Below are 20881 nucleotides of genomic sequence, written 5' to 3' on the forward strand. Positions count from 1 at the left end.
AATTACAGGTCATTCCACGAGGGCTGTCTCATCTTCTTGGGCTTTCAAAAGTGAAGCTTCTGTGGAACAGATTTGCAAGGCTGCAACTTGGTCCTCTCTGCGTACTTTTTCAAAATTTTACAAATTTAATACTTTTGCCTTGGCTGGGGCCTCTTTTGGGAGAAAGGTTCTTCAAGATGTGGTGCCTTCTGTTTAGGTCTGCCTGTCTTTTTCTCCCTCCCTAGTCATCTGTGTCCTCTAGCTTGGGTATTGGTTCCCACTAGTAATTGATGATGTTGTGGACTCTCCATATCTTAGGAAAGAAAACAAAATTTATGCTTACCTGATCAATTTCTTTCTTTCCGGATATGGAGAGTCCACGACCCCACCCTTAATTTAAGACAGTTATTTTATACTAAACCTCAGGCACCTCTACACCTTTGTGTTACTTCTTTTTCCATTTCCCTTTGGTCGAATGACTGGGGATTGTGGGTAGGGAAGTGACACTTAACAGCTTTGCTGTGTTGCTCTTTGCCTCCTCCTGCTGGCCAGGAGTGATATTCCCAATAGTATTTGATGACGTTGTGGACTCTCCATATCCAGAAAGAAAGACATTTGTCAGGTAAGCATACATTTTGTTTTTGCCTCTCTTAGGTCTCTCTCTTTCTCTTTTAGGTCTCTCTCTGCCTCTCTTAGGGCTCTCGTTGCCTCTCTTAGGGCTCTCGTTGCCTCTCTTAGGACTCTCGTTGCCTCTCTTAGGGCTCTCGTTGCCTCTCTTAGGGCTCTCCTTGCCTCTTTCACTGCTTTTCTCTTGGTTCTCCCTGGCTGTCTCATTGCTCTTTCTGGCAGTCTTAGAGTTCTTGATGCCTTCTCAGGCTCTAGCTGCCTCTCACTGGCTGTCTCATGGCTCTCATTGGCTGTCTCGTGGCTTTTTCTGCCTCTCTCAAAGATCTTGCTTCCTCTCTCAGGGTTCTATCTGCCTGTCTAAGGGCTTTTGCTGGCTGTCTTATGGCTTTATCTGCCTGTCTCAGGGTTTCTGATTGCCTGTATCAGGGCTCTCTTTGCCTGTCTCAGGTCTCTGCTCTCTTTGCCTGTCTCAGGGCTCTCATTGCCTGTCTCATGGCTTTTGCTGGCTATCTCATGGCTCTATCTGGCTGTTTTAGGGCTCTCACTTGCTGTCTCAAGGTTCTCACTGGCTATCCTAGGTCTCTAGCTGCCTCTATCTCACTAACTGTCTCAGGGCTTTCACTGGCTGTCATGGCTCTACCTGGCTGTCTCAGAGCTCTTGCTACCTCTTTCTCACTAACATTCTCAGGGCTCTCGCTGGCTGTCTCATGGCTGTACTTGGCTTTATCACAGCTCTTGCTGTCTTACAGCATTCAGTGCCGTTGGAGGATATGATGCTCTCATGACTAAGTACATGACTGCGGTGCCCTCTGTTGTGGGTAATGTGTCTCTTTCCTGTGCATCTCCACGTCCTGATTCCCTACATCTTCTTCGAGATGCACAAACTGGGGATCTCCCATGGCCGGCACTAATTCTGGGCCTTACCATTGTGTCCTCATGGTATTGGTGCAGCGACCAGGTATCTCACATGCTCCCTCCTACATTCTTACTCCCACTTGCTTCCTCCTGCCAAATTACTCCCACTTGCTCCTTCCCTCCAAAACTCCCACAGGCTCCCTCCCACTGAATAACCCCCACATGCTCCCTCTCACTAAATCACTCTAACTTGCTCCTTTCCACCAAAACTCCCACAGGTTCCCTGCCACTAAATAACTCCCACAGGCTCTCAATCACCCCAACACTCTCCCTCCCAGCAAATCACTCCTACTTTCTTCCTCCCATCAAAATCACTCCCACATGCTCCCTCCCACCAAATCACTCCCATACTCTGCCTTCCACCAAATCCCTCCCACACTCTCCCTTCCACCAAATCCCTCCCACACTCTCCCTTTCACCATATCACTCCCACATGCTCCCTTCCACCAAATCACTCCCACATGCACCTTCCCACTAAACCACTTCCACATGCCTTCTCCCACCAAACCACTCCTACATGCTCCCTTCCATTAAACCACTGCTACATGATTCCTCCCACCAAATCACTCCCACATGTTCCCTCCTCCTAAATCACTCCCATTTTTCCCTCCCACCAAATGTCTCCCACATGTTTGTTCCCACCAAACCAATTCCACCAAATCACTCCACATGCTCCCTCCCACTAAATCACTCCCAGTTCTCTTAAATTCTTCCCTTACAAGTTACATTTTCTACTCTGTATCTCACATTGTGCTATTTTATGCAGGTGATTGTGCAACGTTGTCTGGCAGCTCGTTCTATAACACATGTGAAGTTGGGTTGTGTGTTGTGTGGATATCTGAAGATCCTTCCAATGTTCCTCATGGTAATGCCAGGGATGATTAGCAGAGTCCTGTATACAGGTAATGGCACTGATACTTTGTGTACTGAAATCTGTGTGTGATTGTGTTAGAGGAGTCTGTGTGCAATTGTGGCATATGAGTCTGTATGTGATTTGTGTTAAACGAGTCTGTGTATTTGTATAAGATGGGTAGCACAGAGTATTTAATAATCTGACATTTACAAGTTTTTGTAGATCATAATCTCTAACTTTATACATTTGGTGTCAGCAGTGTTCATTTTGACGGCAAATTTCAATTTAGTCTTAGTTTTAGTCTTTTGACTAAAATGCCATTTTAGTTTTAGTCGTATTTTAGTCATCTGAATTGTTTTAGTTTTAGTCTAGTTTTAGTCGACTGAATCTCCAGTAGATTTTAGTCGACTAAAATTTAAGGGGTTTAGTTAAAGTGTAATGCATTATTTAAGCATTTCTCTATCATTTGAAAACTGATTATATACTCCAGGAGTAAACATAACACATGTTAATATTTATGGTATTAAGGTTTAAACATGCACTATAGATACAGATTTAGCCATTATGATATATAACATCTTTATTAAACTTAAAATTAAATAAAACCAAGTTTCATAAACAAACAGAAGTGCAACTTTAAAATATAAAAAAACAAAACTGTAAACTGTATTGGCTGTATTGAACATATTACCCAATATGAAAACTTTAACAGTTCTCTGTTAATAATTAAAACAAGTATCAAGTAACTCAACACAACAAAAAGTTTCTACAGCTAGCACAGGCATAACAAACCCATATTCATGGGTTATGCTTATTTCAATAGGAAGAATCAATTTATTATTCACAGATTCGTAAAATTTTCGGCAAAGTTATTAGCACTGCTCTAGAACTTCCAAACTCATTATATACTCCTGGAGTAAAGGTTTATTAACCTGTTTTTATTTATGGTATTAAGGTTTGAACATGCAATACAGATATAACAGATTTAACTGTTGTGGTATATAACGTCTTTATTTAGCTTAACATTTAATAAAATTAAGTTTCGTAAATTTTACAAAAGAAAAGTAATTGGATATGGATTGATTATAACACCTTTCATAAAATGTTTTTGTCAGCAAATTTTGATTTAGTTTTAGTCATTGTCTTTTGACTAAAATGTCATTTTAGTTTTAGTCATATTTTAGTCATCAGAATTTCTTTAGTTTTATAGTCATTTTAGTCTAGTTTTAGTCGACGAAATTAACACTGGGTGTCAGAAGTGGGATACATTGCAAGGCCCCTATGTATCAAGCCGTCTACTTAGCTGCATTCGCTGGCCCAATACGCTTGCCTACCATCGCCGCCGCGGACCTGAATACGTTCTCCAAAGTTAGCAAAAAGCTGCGCACCAAGTACGGAGCGATGAGCAGCGGATTGTTGTTAACTAACAGTCATCGATCTCGCTGCTCATCGGCTTCTTCGCAGCTTTTTTGATAGCCTGTCACTAAGCACCCACACTAAACTACACTGTTTTACCCCCTATACCGCCGCTCCCGGAGCCCCCCGCACCTAAATAAAGTTATTACCCCCTGAACCGCCGCTCCTGGACCCCGCCGCAACTATAATAAATGTATTAACCCCTAAACCGCCGCTCCCGGACCCCGCCACCACCTACATTATACCTATTAACCCCTATCCTGCCCTGCCCCCCACTACACCGCCGCCACCTATATTCAAGTTATTAACCCCTATCCTGCGGATTCCGGACCCCGCCTTAACTAAATAAATTGTTTAAACCCTAAACCGCCGCACCCGGAGCCCACCGCCACCTATATTAAACTTATTAACCCCTATCCTGCCCCCCACTACACCGCCACAACCTACATTAAACTTATTAACCCCTAAACCTAAGTCTAACACTAACACCCCCCTAACTTTAATATTATTTTAATAAATCTAAATAAAACTTACTATTATTAACTAAATTATTCCTATTTAAAACTAAATACTTACCTGTAAAATAAACCCTAAGATAGCTACAATATAACTAATAATTATATTGTAGCTATTTTAGGATTTATTTTTATTTTACAGGCAACTTTGTATTTATTTTAACTAGGTACAATAGTTATTAAATAGTTATTAACTATTTAATAACTACCTAGCTAAAATAAGTACAAAATTACCTGTAAAATAAATCCTAACCTAAGTTACAATTAAACCTAACACTAAGCTATCATTAAATAAATTAAATAAATTACCTACAATTACCTAAAATTAAATAAAATAAAATAAACTATAGTACAAAAAAAAACAAACACTAAATTACAGAAAATAAAAAAGAATTACAAGAAGTTTAAACTAATTACACCTAATCTAAGCCCCCTAATAAAATAATAAAGCCCCCAATCAGCCAATAGAATGCGAGCTCAATCCGATTTCCTACCTTAATTCCGATTGGCTGATAGAATCCTATCAGCCAATCGGAATTCGAGGAACGCCATCTTGGATGAAGTCCCTTAAAGGAACCTTCATTCGTCGGGAAGTCGTCGGTTGAAGAGGATGGGTCCGCGTTGGCTCCTTTGAAGATGGCTCCGCTCCGCTCCGGATGGATGAAGATTGAAGACGCCGCCTGGATGAAGACTTCTACCGGATGAAGGACCTCCTCTGCGCACCTTGGATGAAGATTTCGGCCCGGTTGGGTGAAGACGGCTCCAGGTAGGATGATCTTCAGGGGGTTAGCGTTAGGTTTTTTTAAGGGGGGTTGGGTGGGTTAGAGTAGGGGTATGTGGGTAGTGGGTTTTAATGTTGGGGGGGTTGTATTTTTTTTTACAGGTAAAAGAGCTGATTACTTTGGGGCAATACCCCGCAAAAAGCCCTTTTAAGGGCTGGTAAAAGAGCTGGTTACTTGGTAATTTAGAATAGGGTAGGGCATTTTTTTATTTTGGGGGACTTTATTATTTTATTAGGGGGCTTAGATTAGGTGTAATTAGTTTAAACTTCTTGTAATTCTTTTTTATTTTCTGTAATTTAGTGTTTGTAATATAGTTTATTTTATTTTATTTTATTTAATTTTAGGTAATTGTAGGTAATTTATTTAATTTATTTAATGATAGTGTAGTGTTAGGTTTAATTGTAATTTAGGTTAGGATTTATTTTACAGGTAATTTTGTACTTATTTTAGCTAGGTAGTTATTAAATAGTTAATAACTATTTAATAACTATTGTACCTAGTTAAAATAAATACAAAGTTGCCTGTAAAATAAAAATAAATCCTAAAATAGCTACAATATAATTATTAGTTATATTGTAGCTATCTTAGGGTTTATTTTACAGGTAAGTATTTAGTTTTAAATAGGATTAATTGAGTTAATACGAGTAATATTATTTAGATTTATTAAAATAATATTTAAGTTAGGGGGGGTTAGGGTTAGTATTAGACTTAGGTTTAGGGGTTAATAATTTTAATATAGGTGGCGGCGGTATAGGGGGGGCAGGATAGGGGTTAATAATTTTTATATAGGTGGCGGCGGGGTCCGGGAGCGGCGGTTTAGGGGTTAAACAATTTATTTAGTTGTGGAGGGGTCCGAGATCCGCAGGATAGGGGTTAATAAGTTTATGTAGGTGGCGGCGGTATAGAGGGCAGCAGATTAGGGGTTAATATGTATAATGTAGGTGGCGGCGGGGTCAGGGAGTGGCGGTTTAGGGGTTAACATGTTTATTATAGTTGCGGCGAGGTCCGGGAGCGGCGGTTTAAGCGGTAATAAAGTTATTTAGTTGCGGCGGTGTATGGGGGGGCAGATTAGGGGTGTTTAGACTCGGGGTACATGTTAGGGTGTTAGGTTCATACGTTTCCCATAGGAATCAATGGGATATCGGGCAGCAGCGAACATGAGCTTTCGCTGCTTTCAGACTCCCATTGATTCCTATGGGATCCCCCACCTCCAGGGCGGCAAATTGAAAACCAGGTACGCTGGCCCGGAATAGGGGCGAGCGTACCTGGTAGTAGTTTCATAACTACCAAAAGTAGTCAGATTGTGCCGAACTTGCGTTCGGAACATCTGTAGTGACGTAAGCATCGATCTGTGTCGGACTGAGTCCGGCGGATCGAAGCTTACGTCACTAGATTCTACTTTTGCCGGGCAGTAGGAGTTGATAACTAAGGCGAATCAGCCTCGCCACAAATACGCTGCGGAATTCCAGCGTATTTGCGGTTGACGGCTTGATAACTAGACCCCCAAGACTGAAGTAAGAAAAAGACAATATTTTGGCTACAACCGCTTGATCATGCCATGCTTAAAATAAAATAATAATATTAAAGGGACACTGAACCCAATTTTTTTCTTTCATGATTCAGATAGAGCATGACCTTTTAAGCAACTTTCTAATTTACTCCTATTATCAAATTTTCTTCATTATCTTGGTATCTTTATTTGAAATGCAGAAATGTAAGTTTAGATGCCGGCCCATTTCTGATTGGTGGATAAATTCATCCACCAATAAAAAAGGGCTGTCCAAAATACTGAACACAAAAAAAAGCTTAGCTTCCTTTTTCAAATAAAGATAGCAAGAGAACGAAGGAAAAGTTGAAATAGGAGTAAATTAGAAATTCAGTTTTACAAACTTTGCCTCCTATGGAGGTGGTGAAGTAAGTTTGTGCTTGATTTTCTTCTGTGATATGCGCTTCTCTGCATTTTGAAGCCCGATTCCTCTCAGAGTACAGTGTTTGTCAGAGGGATGTGAAGAGAGTATCACCTATTGATTCTTTGGTTTTCCTCACGGGAAATCTATTTCATAGGTTCTCTGTTATCGGTCGTAGAGATTCATCTCCTACCTCCCTTATTCAGATCGACAATATACTCTCATATTCCATTACCTCTACTGATAACCGTTTCAGTACTGGTTTGGCTATCTGCTATATGTGGATGGGTGTCTTCAGGTAAGTATGTTTTCATTACTTAAGACACTCTCAGCTATGGTTTGGCACTTTATGTATTAATATAAAGATTTAAATATATGTATTGTACTTATATTTGCCATGAGTCAGGTTTATGTATATTTCCTTTTGCAGACTATCAGTTTCAAAATTGGGAAACATATTTCGGAAGTTATTTTTTCTTACCTGGGGTATAGTCTTTTCTTCAAATTGACTGCTTTTTCATTAATTTTAGTGAGCAAAATTTGGCTTGTGAGGTCACAAAATGCTGATATTTATTACCTCATTCTTGGCGCAAGAATGTTTTCTTTCTTTTTTAAGACACGATGAGTCCACGGATCATCTTAATTACTAATGGGATATTCACCTCCTGGTCAGCAGGAGGAGGCAAAGAGCACCACAGCAGAGCTGTTAAATAGCTCCTCCCTTCCCCCCACTCCAGTCATTCTCTTTGCCTACGTTAGTGCTAGGAAGAGGTAAAGTGAGGTGTTAGTATAGATTCTTCAATCAAGAGTTTATTATTTTTAAAGTAGTGCCAGAGTGTGCTGCTTTATCCTAGGGTGTAGCAGTAGTCCATATCTGTCTCTTCAGTAGATCCTTAGTGGCTTTAGAGCAATGGGAACTTGTGGGACATAATTCTCACTGCGCCTCCCATACATTGATGCTGCCCTAACTCTGATGGCTTAAGTAAGATTACTCAGGCTCTATCCTTTTTCCACAGGGCTATGTGAGGGAGAGGCCCTCATAAACCTGCTGAGCTGCCTTGCTGTCGGGCAGATTTTAAAGGTAAGTGCTAACTTTTTATTCTGGGTCTGGGAAGATCTCAGAGGAAGTGGAGCACTTTATTGGGATATAACTCCTTTATTGGGGCATTCCTCCTATTCCTATAAAGGGAGGGGATCCTGAGACAGCACATTCCTTCTATTCCTATAAAGGGAGGGGATCCTGTGACAGCACATTTTTAGCAGGCACTGGGGGCTAAGGGGACTAAGTGTGACTTGTACTCTGGGGGCCTCAATCACTTGGGACAAAGTAATAAGACTCAGGAGATGATTGTTTGGGTCTCTCACTTGGGCTATAACACTACCTAACATGCGGTAGCACAATCGTCCCCAATTTCTAAACAGAGTATACATAATTGTGTGGTTCAGTTAGCTCCCGGTAGCCTATCTATACATATTAATGGCGACCGGGAGATTGTTTAGTGATACGCCCATGATGGGTGGAGTTACCTTTGGTGCCATTTTTGGGCTGCACTTTCATCTATCTCAAGGCACAGACATAATGAAAGTGCCGGGAAATGGAGTGTTATCACGCCCACAAGGGGCAGGGCTACGTTGAGGCTGTGTTAGATTGCGCTCTCCACCTCGTTTACAATTTGGACATAGTCCGTGCTTTAAAGTTTTACCTGCAGGCGACTAAGGACTTTCGTCAGTCTTTTTTCTTCTTCAAGAAAACGTAAGGGACAGAAAGCTACGGCTACTTCTTTCTTTTTGCCTGAAAAGTATCATACGTCTTGCATATGAGACTGCTGGACAGCAGCCTCCCGAGAGAGTTACGGCTCATTCCACGAGGGCTGTTGCTTCCTCATGGGCATTCAAAAATGGAGCTTCTGTGGAACAGATTTGCAAGGCTGCAACTTGGTCCTCTCTTCACGCTTTTTCAAAGTTCTACAAATTTGACACTTTTGCCTTGGCTGAGGCCGCTTTTGGGAGAAAGGTTCTTCAAGCAGTGGTGCCTTCCATTTAGGTTCCCTGTCTTGTCCCTCCCGTATCATCTGTGCAACTTGGTCCTCTCTTCACGCTTTTTCAAAGTTCTACAAATTTGACACTTTTGCCTTGGCTGAGGCCGCTTTTGGGAGAAAGGTTCTTCAAGCAGTGGTGCCTTCCATTTAGGTTCCCTGTCTTGTCCCTCCCGTATCATCTGTGTACTCTAGCTTGGGTATTGAATCCCATTAGTAATTAAGATGATCCTTGGACTCATCGTGTCTTAAAAAAGAAAAGAAAATTTATGTTTACCTGATAAATGTATTTCTTTTTTGACACAATGAGTCCACGGCCCGCCCTGTTCTTTTAGACAGGTTGTGGGTTATTGTAAACTTCAGACACCTCTGCACCTTGGCTTTTCCTTTCTCTTCCTAACTTTGGTTGAATGACTGGAGTGGGAGGGAAGGGAGGAGCTATTTAACAGTTCTGCTGTGGTGCTCTTTGCCTCCTCCTGCTGACCAGGAGGTGAATATCCCATTAGTAATTAAGATGATCCGTGGACTCATCGTGTCAAAAAAGAAATACATTTATCAGGTAAGCATAAATTTTCTTTTTTGGCGCAAAGGTACGTTCGGTGACACAAATTTGTCATTTCCGGCGTCTTAGTTGACGCCACGTTTCCTTGCACAAGGTTGCGTCTGCCATGACGCGAGTTGCGTCATTTCCGGATGTTGTTAGCGCCAAAAAAATTCATTTTGAATTGCGCGTCATACTTGCCGCCAAATAATTTAATTATTTAAACCCCACTTCCTATATGCCTCTTGACTTTTTTTATGCTCAGAGGGCTATGCTGTTAGCATTTTATTCCCATTCCAGAAACTGCCATATAAGAAAATTGATAATTTTGCTTTATATGTTGTTTTTTTCTCTTACATTTGCAAGATTTCTCAATCTGATCCTGTCTCATAAACCACTGTTGGAACCCTGCTGCCTGATAACAGTTCTACCAAAGCTTAGTGTATATGTTGTAAGTTAGCGGAGATTATATCTTCAGCTGTAGTATGTAACAGTTGTCATGATAAGCTTTTACATGCAGAGAATGTATCCATCAGTACTAGTACAATGCCTGTTGTTCCTTCAACATCTAATGTACATGATATCCCTGTGAATATAAAAGATTTTATTGCTGATGCGATTCAGAAGGCTTTGTCTGCTATCCCGACTTCTAATAAACGTAAAAGGTCTTTTAAAACTTCTCATAAAGTTGATGAAATTTCAAATGACCGACAACATACGGAATTATCCTCATCTGATGAGGATCTGTCTGATTCAGAAGATCCTTCCTCAGATATTGACACTGACAAATCTACTTAATTATTTAAAATGGAGTATATTCGTTTCTTGTTAAAAGAGGTGTTGATTAGATTGGATATTGATGAAACTAGTCCTCTTGATACTAAAACTAGTAAACATTTAAATTCTGTTTATAAACCTCCTGTGGTTACTCCAGAGGTTTTTCCAGTTCCTGATGCTATTTCTGATATGATTTCTAAGGAATGGAATAGGCCTGGTACTTCTTTTATCCGTTCTTCAAGGTTTAAAAAATTGTATCCTTTGCCAGCAGTTAGTTATGGAGTTTTTAGAAAAGATCCCCAAAGTTGATGGGGCTATTTCTACTCTTGCCAAACGTACTACTATTCCTATGGAAGATAGTACTTCCTTTAAGGACCCTTTAGATAGGAAACTTGAATCTTATCTAAGGAAAGCTTATTTATATTCTGGCTATATTCTCAGGCCTGCAATTTCTATGGCTGATGTTGCAGCTGCATCAACTTTTTGGTTGGAAAGCTTAGCACAACAGGAAATGGATCCTGATTTGTCTAGCATTGTTCACTTGCTAATCATTTATCTGTTATGCCATTTTTTATATCATCAAAATTGATGTTAAATCCATGTCTTTTTAGCTAGAAGAGCTTTGTGGCTCAAATATTGGAATGCTGATATGGTATCTAAGTCTAGATTAATATCTTTTTCTTTCCAAGGTAATAAGTTATTTGGTTCTCAGTTGGATTCGATTATTTCAACTGTCACTTGGGGAAGGGAGTTTTTTTTGCCTCAGGATAAAAGACCTAAGGTTAAATCTAAAGCTTCTAACCGTTTTTGTTCCTTTCAACAAAATAAGGAACATAAACCTAATCTGTCATTCTGCGCCGCTCTAGCCGTTGCTAGGGGCGCAGCATCTCCTTCTCTGCTTGTTGTCAGGGTCAGTGTCGGCTCTGGATGCGTGCAGCGCTGACATCATCGCCGCATGCTCCAGATGCCGGGCGGACCTCTGAGGCGCGAATCTGCGCCTATTTGAATCTGGGAGGAATGATCTGTCACTGCCCAAGTATAGGTGTTGCCTTGTGTGCTCCTGGGTGTGACAGATCGTTCTCTCCTGTGCCTCTTATCGTTACTAAACCTGCCTGCCTGACTACTCTACCTGCCTTAACCCTTGAACTGCTGGATTGTTTGCTGTTGCTGAACCTGCCTGCCTGACTACTCTACCTTCCTTAACCCTTAAACTGCTGGATTGATTTACTGTTGCCAACCCCTGCCTGCCTGACCATTCTAGTGGTGTGCCCTTGGACTGCTTTACTATTGCCAAACCCTGCCTGCCTGACCATTCTAGTGGTGTGCCCTTGACCGCTGCTCTATAACCCTGTCCGCCTGCTCAGAGCAGGCGGACAGGAATCGCCGGAAATCAACCCAATCGAGTACGATCGGGTTGATTGACACCCCCCTGCTGGTGGCCGATTGGCCACGAGTCAGCAGGGGGCGGTGTTGCATCAGCAGCTCTTGTGAGCTGCTGGTGCAATGTTAAATGCGGAGAGCGTATTGCTCTCCGCATTTAGCGAGGTGTTGAGGACCTGATCTGCACTGTCGGATCAGGTCCGCAACACATTTGATAAATAGGGGCCTATAAGGACTATTCTGCCTTTTGTTCAGCAAGGGCATTATATGTCCACAATAGACTTACAGGATGCATATCTTCATATTCCAATTCATCCAGACAACTATCAGTTTCTGAGATTCTCTTTTCTAGACAATTTGTCACTCTTCCATTTGGCCTAGCAACAACTCCAATAATCTTTTCAAAGGTTCTCGATGCCCTACGCTCTGTAATCAGAGAATGGGGTATTGCGGTGTTTCCTTATTTGGACGATATCTTGGTACTAGCTCAGTCTTTACATTCTGCAGAATCTCACATGAATCAACTAATGTTGTTTCTTCAAAGACATGGTTGGAGGATCAATTTACCAAAAAGTTTCTTGATTCCTCAGACAAGGGTCACCTTTTTAGGTTTCCAGATAGATTCAGTGTCAATGACTCTGTCTCTAACAGACAAGAGACGATTAAAATTTATTTCCGCTTGTCGAAACCTTCAGTCTCAATCATTCCCTTCAGTAGCTATGTGCATGGAAGTTTTAGGTCTCATGACTGCAGCATCGAATGCGATCCCCTTTGCTCGTTTTCATATGAGACCTCTCCAGCTTTGTATGCTGAATCAGTGGTGCAAGGATTATACAAAAATATCACAATTAATATCCTTAAATCCCAATGTTCGACTCTCTCTGACTTGGTGGTTAGATCACCATCGTATAGTTCAAGGGGCCTCTTTTGTTCGTCCAACCTGGACTGTGATCACAACAGATGTAAGTCTTTCAGGTTGGGGAGCTGTCTGGAGATCTCTGACAGCACAAGGGGTTTGGAAATCTCAAGAGGCGAGGTTACCAATCAATATTTTAGAACTCCACACTATTTTCAGGGCTCTTTAGGTTTGGCCTCTGTTGAAGAGAGAACCGTTCATTTGTTTTTAGACAGACAATATTACAACAGTGGCATATGTCAATCATCAGGATGGGACTCACAGTCCCCAAACTATGAAAGAAGTATCTTGAATACTTGCTTGGGCGGAATCCAGCTCCTGTCTAATTTCTGTGATTCATATCCCAGGTGTAGACAATTGGGAAGCAGATTATCTCAGCCATCAGACTTTACATCCGGGGGAGTGGTTGCTCCATCCAGATGTGTTTTCTCAGATTGTTCAGATGTGGGGTAGATCTGATGGCTTCCCATCTAAACAAACTTCCCAGGTACCTGTCCAGATCCAGGGATCCTCAGGCAGAGGGGGTGGATGCGTTAGCAGTTCCTTGGTGTTACCAACCTGTTTATATGTTCCCGCCTCTAGTTCTTCTTCCAAGAGTGATCTCCAAGATCATCATGGAACAATTGTTTGTGTTGCTGGTAGCTCCAGCATGACCTCACAGGTTTTGGTATGTGGATCTTGTTCAGATGTCCAGTTGCCAACCTTGGCCACTTCCTTTAAGACCAGACCTTCTGTCTCAAGGTCTGTTTTTTTCCATCAGGATCTCAAATCATTAAATTTGATGGTATGGAAATTGAACGTCTAGTGCTTAATCATAGAGGTTCCTCTGACTCAGTGATTAATACTATGTTACAGGCTCGTAAATCTGTTTCTAGGAAGATTTATTGTCGAGTTTGGAAGACTTTTATTTCATGGTGTTCTCATAAATTTTCCTGGCATTCTTTTAGAATTCCTAGAATTTTACGGTTTCTTCAGGATGGTTTGGATAAAGGCTTGTCTGCAAGTTCCTTGAAGGGACAAATCTCTACTCTTTCTGTTTTATTTCACAGAAAGATTGCTAAGCTTCCTGATATTCATTGTTTTGTACAGGCTTTGGTCCATATCAAGCCGGTCAATAAATCAATTTCTCCTCCTTGCAGTCTTAATTTGGTTTTGAAGGCTTTACAGGCTCCTCCGTTTGAGCCTATGCATTCTTTGGACATTAAACTACTTTCTTGGAAAGTGTTGTTCCTTTTGGTCATCTCTTCTGCTAGAAGAGTTTCTGAATTATCAGCTCTTTCTTGTGAATCTCCTTTTCTGATTTTCCATCAGGATAAGGCGGTTGTGAATTCTAACAACATTAATAGAGAGATTGTTGTTCCTTCTTTGTGTCCTAATCCTAAGAATTCTTAGGAGAGATCCTTACATTCTTTGGATGTTGCAAGAGCATTGAAATATTATGTTGAAGCTACTAAAGATTTAAGGAAGACTTCTAGTCTATTTATTATCTTTTCTGGTTCTAGGAAAGGTCAGAAGGCTTCTGACATTTCCTTGGCATCTTGGTTAAAGCTTTTGATTCATCAGGCTTATTTGGAGTCGGGTCAGGCCCCGCCTCAGAGAATTACAGCTCATTCTACTAGATCAGTCTTCACTTTGTGGGCTTTTAAGAATGAAGCTTCAGTTAATTAGATTTGCAAAGCAGCAACTTGGTCTTCTTTGCGTACATTTACTAAATTCTGCTGTTTTGATGTATGTGCTTCTTCGGAAGCAGTTTTTGGTAGAAAAGTTTTTCAGGCAGCTGTTTCAGTTTGATTCCTCTGCTTATGTTTAAGTTTTTTCTTTTCATTTATGAGAATAAACTTATATTTTGGGTTGCGGATTAATTTTTTTCTGCTGAAAGTTGCTGTTATTATTTTTATCCCTCCCTCTATAGTGACTCTTCTGTGGAGTTCCACATCTTGGGTATTGCTATCCCATACGTCACTAGCTCATGGACTCTTGCCAATTACATGAAAGAAAACATAATTTATGTAAGAACTTACCTGATAAATTAATTTCTTTCATATTGGCAAGAGTCCATGAGACTCACCCTTTTTGTGGTGGTTATGATTTTTTTGTATAAAGCACAATTATTTCCAAATTCCTTTGTTGATGCTTTTTACTCCTTTCTTTATCACCCCACTACTTGGATATTCGTTAAACTGAATTGTGGGTGTGGTGAGGGGTGTTTTTATAGGCATTTTGAGGTTTGGGAAACTTTGCCCCTCCTGGTAGGATTGTATATCCCATATGTCACTAGCTCATGGACTTTTGCCAATATGAAAGAAATGAATTTATCAGGTAAGTTCTTACATAAATTATGTTTTTTTAAAGCTCCACCAAATATCCCACAGGTATTTCAGGTCTCTGATTTAGTCTCTGACTATATATCTATGGAATGGAAAAAAACAGGCGTGCCTTTTGCTCCTTCCACCAGATTTAAGAAAATGTATCCCATTCCTGATCACAATGTGGAAGTATGGTAATCAGTTCCTAAGTTTGATGGGGCCATACGCACAACTATCCCTATAGAAGATAGCACTTTGTTCAGAGATCCCATGGACCGCAAGCTAGAATCTTTATTAAGAATGTTTTTTCTAAAAACTGGTATTTTACTTAGGTCAGCACTTTCTCTCTCTTGTGTGGCTGCTGTAGGAAAACTTTGCTGTGATTCCTTAGCCAAGATTGTGTCTGAAAATTCCTCTACTGAGGATTTACAAAACTGCATACAAGCTCTTAAAATGGCTCAAGCTTTAAATGTGACATTGGACTAGACTTGTGCGCAATTGAAAAATTTGGTTCGATTCGGGCTGTAAAAAAATTTGGTTTGAGACATTTGTAATAATTTGGTATGTGTCGGTAATTCGGTTTCGGGATTTATTCGTGTCGTTCCGAATTTTGTAATTCGGATGTATTCGAAACCGTTACCGAATTATTATTAATGTTGGACCAAATCTTTATTACGGACTGAATCGTTATATCTAACTAATGTTCCGGTGATTGCCATAACAAAATTATGTTAAACCGCCACCGCCACCCACGCCACCACTAAATAAAGCTATTAACCCCAAAATCGCCATCCCCCCACATCACTAACACTACCTAAACCTATTAACCCCTAAACCGCTGCCCCACTTCGCTGACACTAACTAAATAACAAAATAAACATATTAACCCCAAAACTGCAGTTCCCCGACATCGCCGACACAAACTAAACCTATTAACCCCTAAACCGTTGTTCCCAAACATCGCCGACACTAACTAAAACTATTAACACCTAAACCGCACCACCCACCTCGCCAACTCTACCTAAACCTATTAACCCATAAAGTACTGTTCCCAAACATCGCCAACACTAACTAAACCTATAGTCCCCTAAACCGCACCCCCCACACATCGACAACACTAACTAAACCTATTTACCCCCCACATCGCAACAACCTAAATTAAACTACAAACTAAGATACACAGCAGGCAAAGGTATGTAACCTTGATTCAAGCCATACTAGTAGCTGTAAGAGGCGCCAACAATACAAACTGGTGTGCTTAGTAAACCAATAATGTGGATATATACAGATCCTTAAGCAAATATGCAACAAAAATATCAAAAATGTCTGTAATAGGATTTGGTATTATATCAATTACATAATGTAACTAACTAATGTGTCAGTTATATGAATTAAATGATGACTGCAGTGTCAGTATAAGATGCTGACAAACGATGACAAACATGTAAAGCGTAACAGTGAGACGGAGTGTCTGATAAGACAAAAGCACAGAAGTGTACCTTAGAAGGTTAATCCGATGGTATCACAGGTCAGTCAGCTCCTCTTATGCGTCACGCCACGGCACAAAAAAAGATGAATCTAGAACAAGAAGGGTAGAGGTCGCCACATAGTGCAGATCAAGCAGGGAACCAGCAATTATCAGTACAAGTGCTGATAGAATCTTACTCACGTGATGAAGAGCACAAATGTGCAAAATAGACAGGCCGGAACCAAAGTGTCGTCCGGCAGACACCTAGGCACAAAGTACGATAATCCTCGTCCCAATCCAGGGGGAGTCCAGAGATGTTCCTTGGTGCTGGGAAAGGTGTCAGGCAATGGTCGATAACAGAGATTATCTTTGTTTAAAGCCCAATGGCAGACTGTTAAAGTCAAAAAGGACAAGTAGCAGTGAGAAAAAATATTAAAAATTATTTATAAAGTAAAAACCATAGCAACGTGTTTCTCCGTGTCACAGCACGGTTTCATCAGGCTGTATAAAACATTCTCTCAGCTGCAGACACTTATACCTAAACCTGTCCAATAGGCAATCAGGAAAAGTAACACACCCACACACACAATGCAAACATAGTTAGTCGTGGGCATAAATATAACACATACATATTATTACATCATATAGAAAAAAGGTCACAATCCCTGTATGGTCTGTATAGTCCCCCAGACAACAGAATAATCTCTATCATAAGTTAGAAGCGACTTTATTATTAAAAAACGCTATTCGTTTCAAAATAGGGGGGAGTGGTGATACCTTGACACTTGTGTCATCATGTTAACCAACCAATCCGGTAGAGGGGCGTTACTAAACAAGTAATGTGTGTCACCATTCATAAATACTATTGAACAGTATAACGTTGAGCAATCCAAGTCTTTAACTTTACATAAGTATTTATGAATGGTGACACACATTACGTGTTTAGTAACGCCCCTCTACCGATAATTGCTGGTTTCCTGCTTGATCTGCACTATGTGGTGCCCTCTATCCTTCTTGTTCTAAATTAAACTATATTAACCCCTAAACCTAACACCCCCTAACTTTAAATTTAACCCTAACACCCCCTAACTTTAACATAATTTAAATAGAGCTAAATTAAAGTTACAATTATTAACTAAATAATTCCTATTTAAAACTAAATACAAACTTACCTGTGAAATAAAACCTAAGCTAGCTACAGTATAACTAATAGTTACATTGTAGTTAGCTTAGGTTTTATTTTTTTCCACAGGTAAGTTTGTATTTATTTTAACTAGGTAGACTAGTTAGTAAATAGTTTTTAACTATTTACTTACTACCTAGCTAAAATAAATACAAACTTACCTGTGAAATAAAACCTAAGCTGCCTTACACTAAAACCTAACATTACAAAAATAAAAACCTAACATTACAAAAAATAACAAACGAAATTATACAAAATAATAAAAATTATTCCTATTCTAATACCCTTCAAAAACAAAACAAAAAAAAACCCACCCCAAAATACAAAACCCTAATCTATAAAAAAAATATATATCAAGGGCCCTTAAAAGGGCCTTTTTGTGGGCCCTTAAAAGGGCCTTTTGTAGGGCATTGCCCTAAAGATAATAGCTCTTTTTCTACAAAAGAAAAACAAACACCCCCTAACAGTATACAAACCCCCACCCCCATCAAACCCACACAATAAAAATAAAGTAAAATCTAAGCTAACCATTGCCCTGGAAAGGGCATTTGCATGGGCATTGCCCTTAAAAGTGCATTTAGCTCTATTTCCTGCCCTTAAAATTAAGGGCATTCAGCTCTTTTGTGAAATGCCCAAGCCCTAATCTAAAAATGAAAACCCACCCCAAAACAAACAAAAAATACAATACACTAAATAACAAATTATCAAAAATAATAAAAATTATTCCTATTCTAATTATTATTATCGGTTATTTGTAGAGCGCCAACAGATTCCGCAGCGCTAATATTCTAATACCCATTTAAAAATAAAACACCCCAAAATAAAAACCCTAATCTAGAATAAACTACCAATAGCCCTTAAAAAGGCCTTTTGTAGGGCATTGCCCTAAGTTAAACAGCTCTTTTACCTGAAAACAATACAAAGTCCCACTAACATTACAAACCCCCACCCCCCACAAACCCACAAAATAAAAAAACCTATCTAAAAAAACCTAAGCTCTTGTACAAAAGCCAAAACCCTAAACTAAAAATAAAACCCACCCAAAAAAACCTTAAAAAAAACCTAACACTAACCCCAACGATCCACTCACAATTTTTGAAGTCCCGCTTGAACGATCTTCATCCAGGCGGCAAGAGGTCTTCATCCAGGCAGCCTCTTCTATCTTCATCCAGGTGGCATCTTCTATCTTCATCCCGGTGGCACGGAGCGGGTCCATCCTGAAGACATCCAGCGCAGAGCATCCTCTTTATACATTCGCCGTTGTATACTGAATCTTCAATGTGAGGTACTTGATTCAAGATGGCATTCCTATTGGCTGATTTGATTTTGGAAATTCAAATCAGCCAATAGGATGAGAGCTTCTGAAATCCTATTGGCTGTTCAAAACAGCCAATAGGACGAGAGCTTCTGAAATTCTATTGGCTGTTCAAATGCTGCTGTGGGGGGAGACAGACTCTCTCCCCTTTGGATAAACAGCCCTGTTGCTGTGGGGGACAGGACCGACTGTCCCTACCCCCTGTGCTGTAAGTGCAGAGACCACGGTCCCATCTGCATGGTTGTGGGGCTTACTGTCTCCCTCTGGTGCGTTAAGCTGCCGCTGGGGAGAGGGGGTAACAAGCTCCTCTCCCATACATACTTCCAGCCGCTGGGGAATGGAGACTGGGCTCCCAATCCCCTGCATCTCACTCTGCTGATGGGGGGCAGAACGAACTGTCTCTGCCCCCTGTAACTCAGTCTGCCACTGGGGAATGGAGTCTGGGCTCCCAATTCCCTGCAGGACCGGTGGAGAGACCTTGGTCCCATCTCCACCGGCCACCTGGGGTCCTTCCCAGTAAATCTCCACAATATCTTCCCAGCTGAACGGGTCTGGATCTGGGTCTGTCATCTTGCTGTCCTGCTGAGCCTTCCCAATAGTGTGGAAGAGATCTCGGTAGTCCTGCTCCAGTTCCCAATCCAGGGTTGCTAGGTGAGCTAGGTCTTGCTCTACCTCATGGGGGTCATCCCAGTCATGCCTAGCCTCCCTCTCGTGGAAAAAGTCCTGAAGTCTGGTCTGCGCAGGGCTCCTGAAGTCAGGCTCTGCAAAGGACTCCCATAACGAGCCAGGACCATCAAACTCCTCTCCCTCTGGCTTGTCATGCTCGGCTGTCCAGGGTATATACTGTGCCATATACCACCAGAGCACCTGATAGGCATCCTCCAGCCATAGCTCCTGCCATACCCGGTGCTCTAGTTCCTTCACCCATTCCTCCAGGGGCTGCTCTCCCAGGAAGGCCATCCGCAGGGCCAATTGCTTCTGCAACCGCTGCTCTTCACTGAGGAGACTCCTTATCCTGCTGGTATTGTACATTATCCAGGGCCTGGTACCAGATGCCTTTCCTTAATGCATCCCGGCCATCCAGGTCCTCCTCCTCATATAACACTGCTGGTTCCATTCTGTTGCTTTTAGGGTCGCTGTACTGGGACATGCGTTGCCCCCAACTTGTAAATCCACGGATGTGTAGTTGCTCTTCTGGGCGATGAGGACAATCCCGTCACTTGCCACCAATTGTTACGGTATATCCCGGATATCGAGGGTTAATACCAGATGAAAGATACCCTTAATACGGGAATAGCAACACACGAACCTAGTTAATACCCCGATGGGGAAAATACACGAAATCTTTCTCTCCTAAAACAGGCAAAAGAATAATCCAAAGTAGCAATTCCCCCCAAACATGAGACCAAGCTCCATCTTGAGGGTAAAACAGGAATCAGCCAGAGCTGTGTGTTTATTGTTATTAAATACACATTTTTACACATTAGTACCACCCACAGGGTTTTGTAAAACAACCAATAAACACATACAATACTCTCAGACACTCCCACACAAAATCATCCCCTCTGCCTGTGATGCAATTACCTTACACAATGGTTGATGCAGTTACCTTACTCAATGGTTGATACAATTACCTTACACAATGGTTGATGCAGTTACCTTACACAATGGTTGATGCAGTTACCTTACACAATGGTTGATACAATTACCTTACACAATGGCTGATGTAATTATCACAGGCAGAGAAATACAGTTCAATTGCCATGGAGCCAAAGTCTTTCGTTATACAAATGGGCTACATGGCATAGCTATCTGGGGTATCACTGTTCAAATAGGGCAAGTACTGAATGACCCGGCTTTCGTGTCTTTGCAGGAGAAAAGCAAGCATTTCAACATGGGGCCATAGTCTAAAGGCAGCAGGCGGGCAACCAGGCTCCTCCAATGCACAGGGGCGAGATTGGTCTC

General features: G+C 41.1%; 1 protein-coding gene across 1 annotated transcript in view; it reads left to right on the forward strand.

Moving 5' to 3' along the window:
- SLC5A2 (solute carrier family 5 member 2) overlaps positions 1 to 20881 on the forward strand; it is a 520185-nt gene that overhangs the window by 187892 nt on the left and 311412 nt on the right. Inside the window, exons 4-5 of the mRNA XM_053694827.1 lie at positions 1356 to 1564; positions 2288 to 2423. Coding sequence (XP_053550802.1) covers positions 1356 to 1564; positions 2288 to 2423 — 345 coding nt within the window. The remainder of the gene's footprint in view (positions 1 to 1355; positions 1565 to 2287; positions 2424 to 20881) is intronic.

This window comes from Bombina bombina, chromosome 11 (assembly GCF_027579735.1).
Source record: "Bombina bombina isolate aBomBom1 chromosome 11, aBomBom1.pri, whole genome shotgun sequence".
In the NCBI taxonomy this organism is placed as follows: Eukaryota; Metazoa; Chordata; class Amphibia; order Anura; family Bombinatoridae; genus Bombina; species Bombina bombina.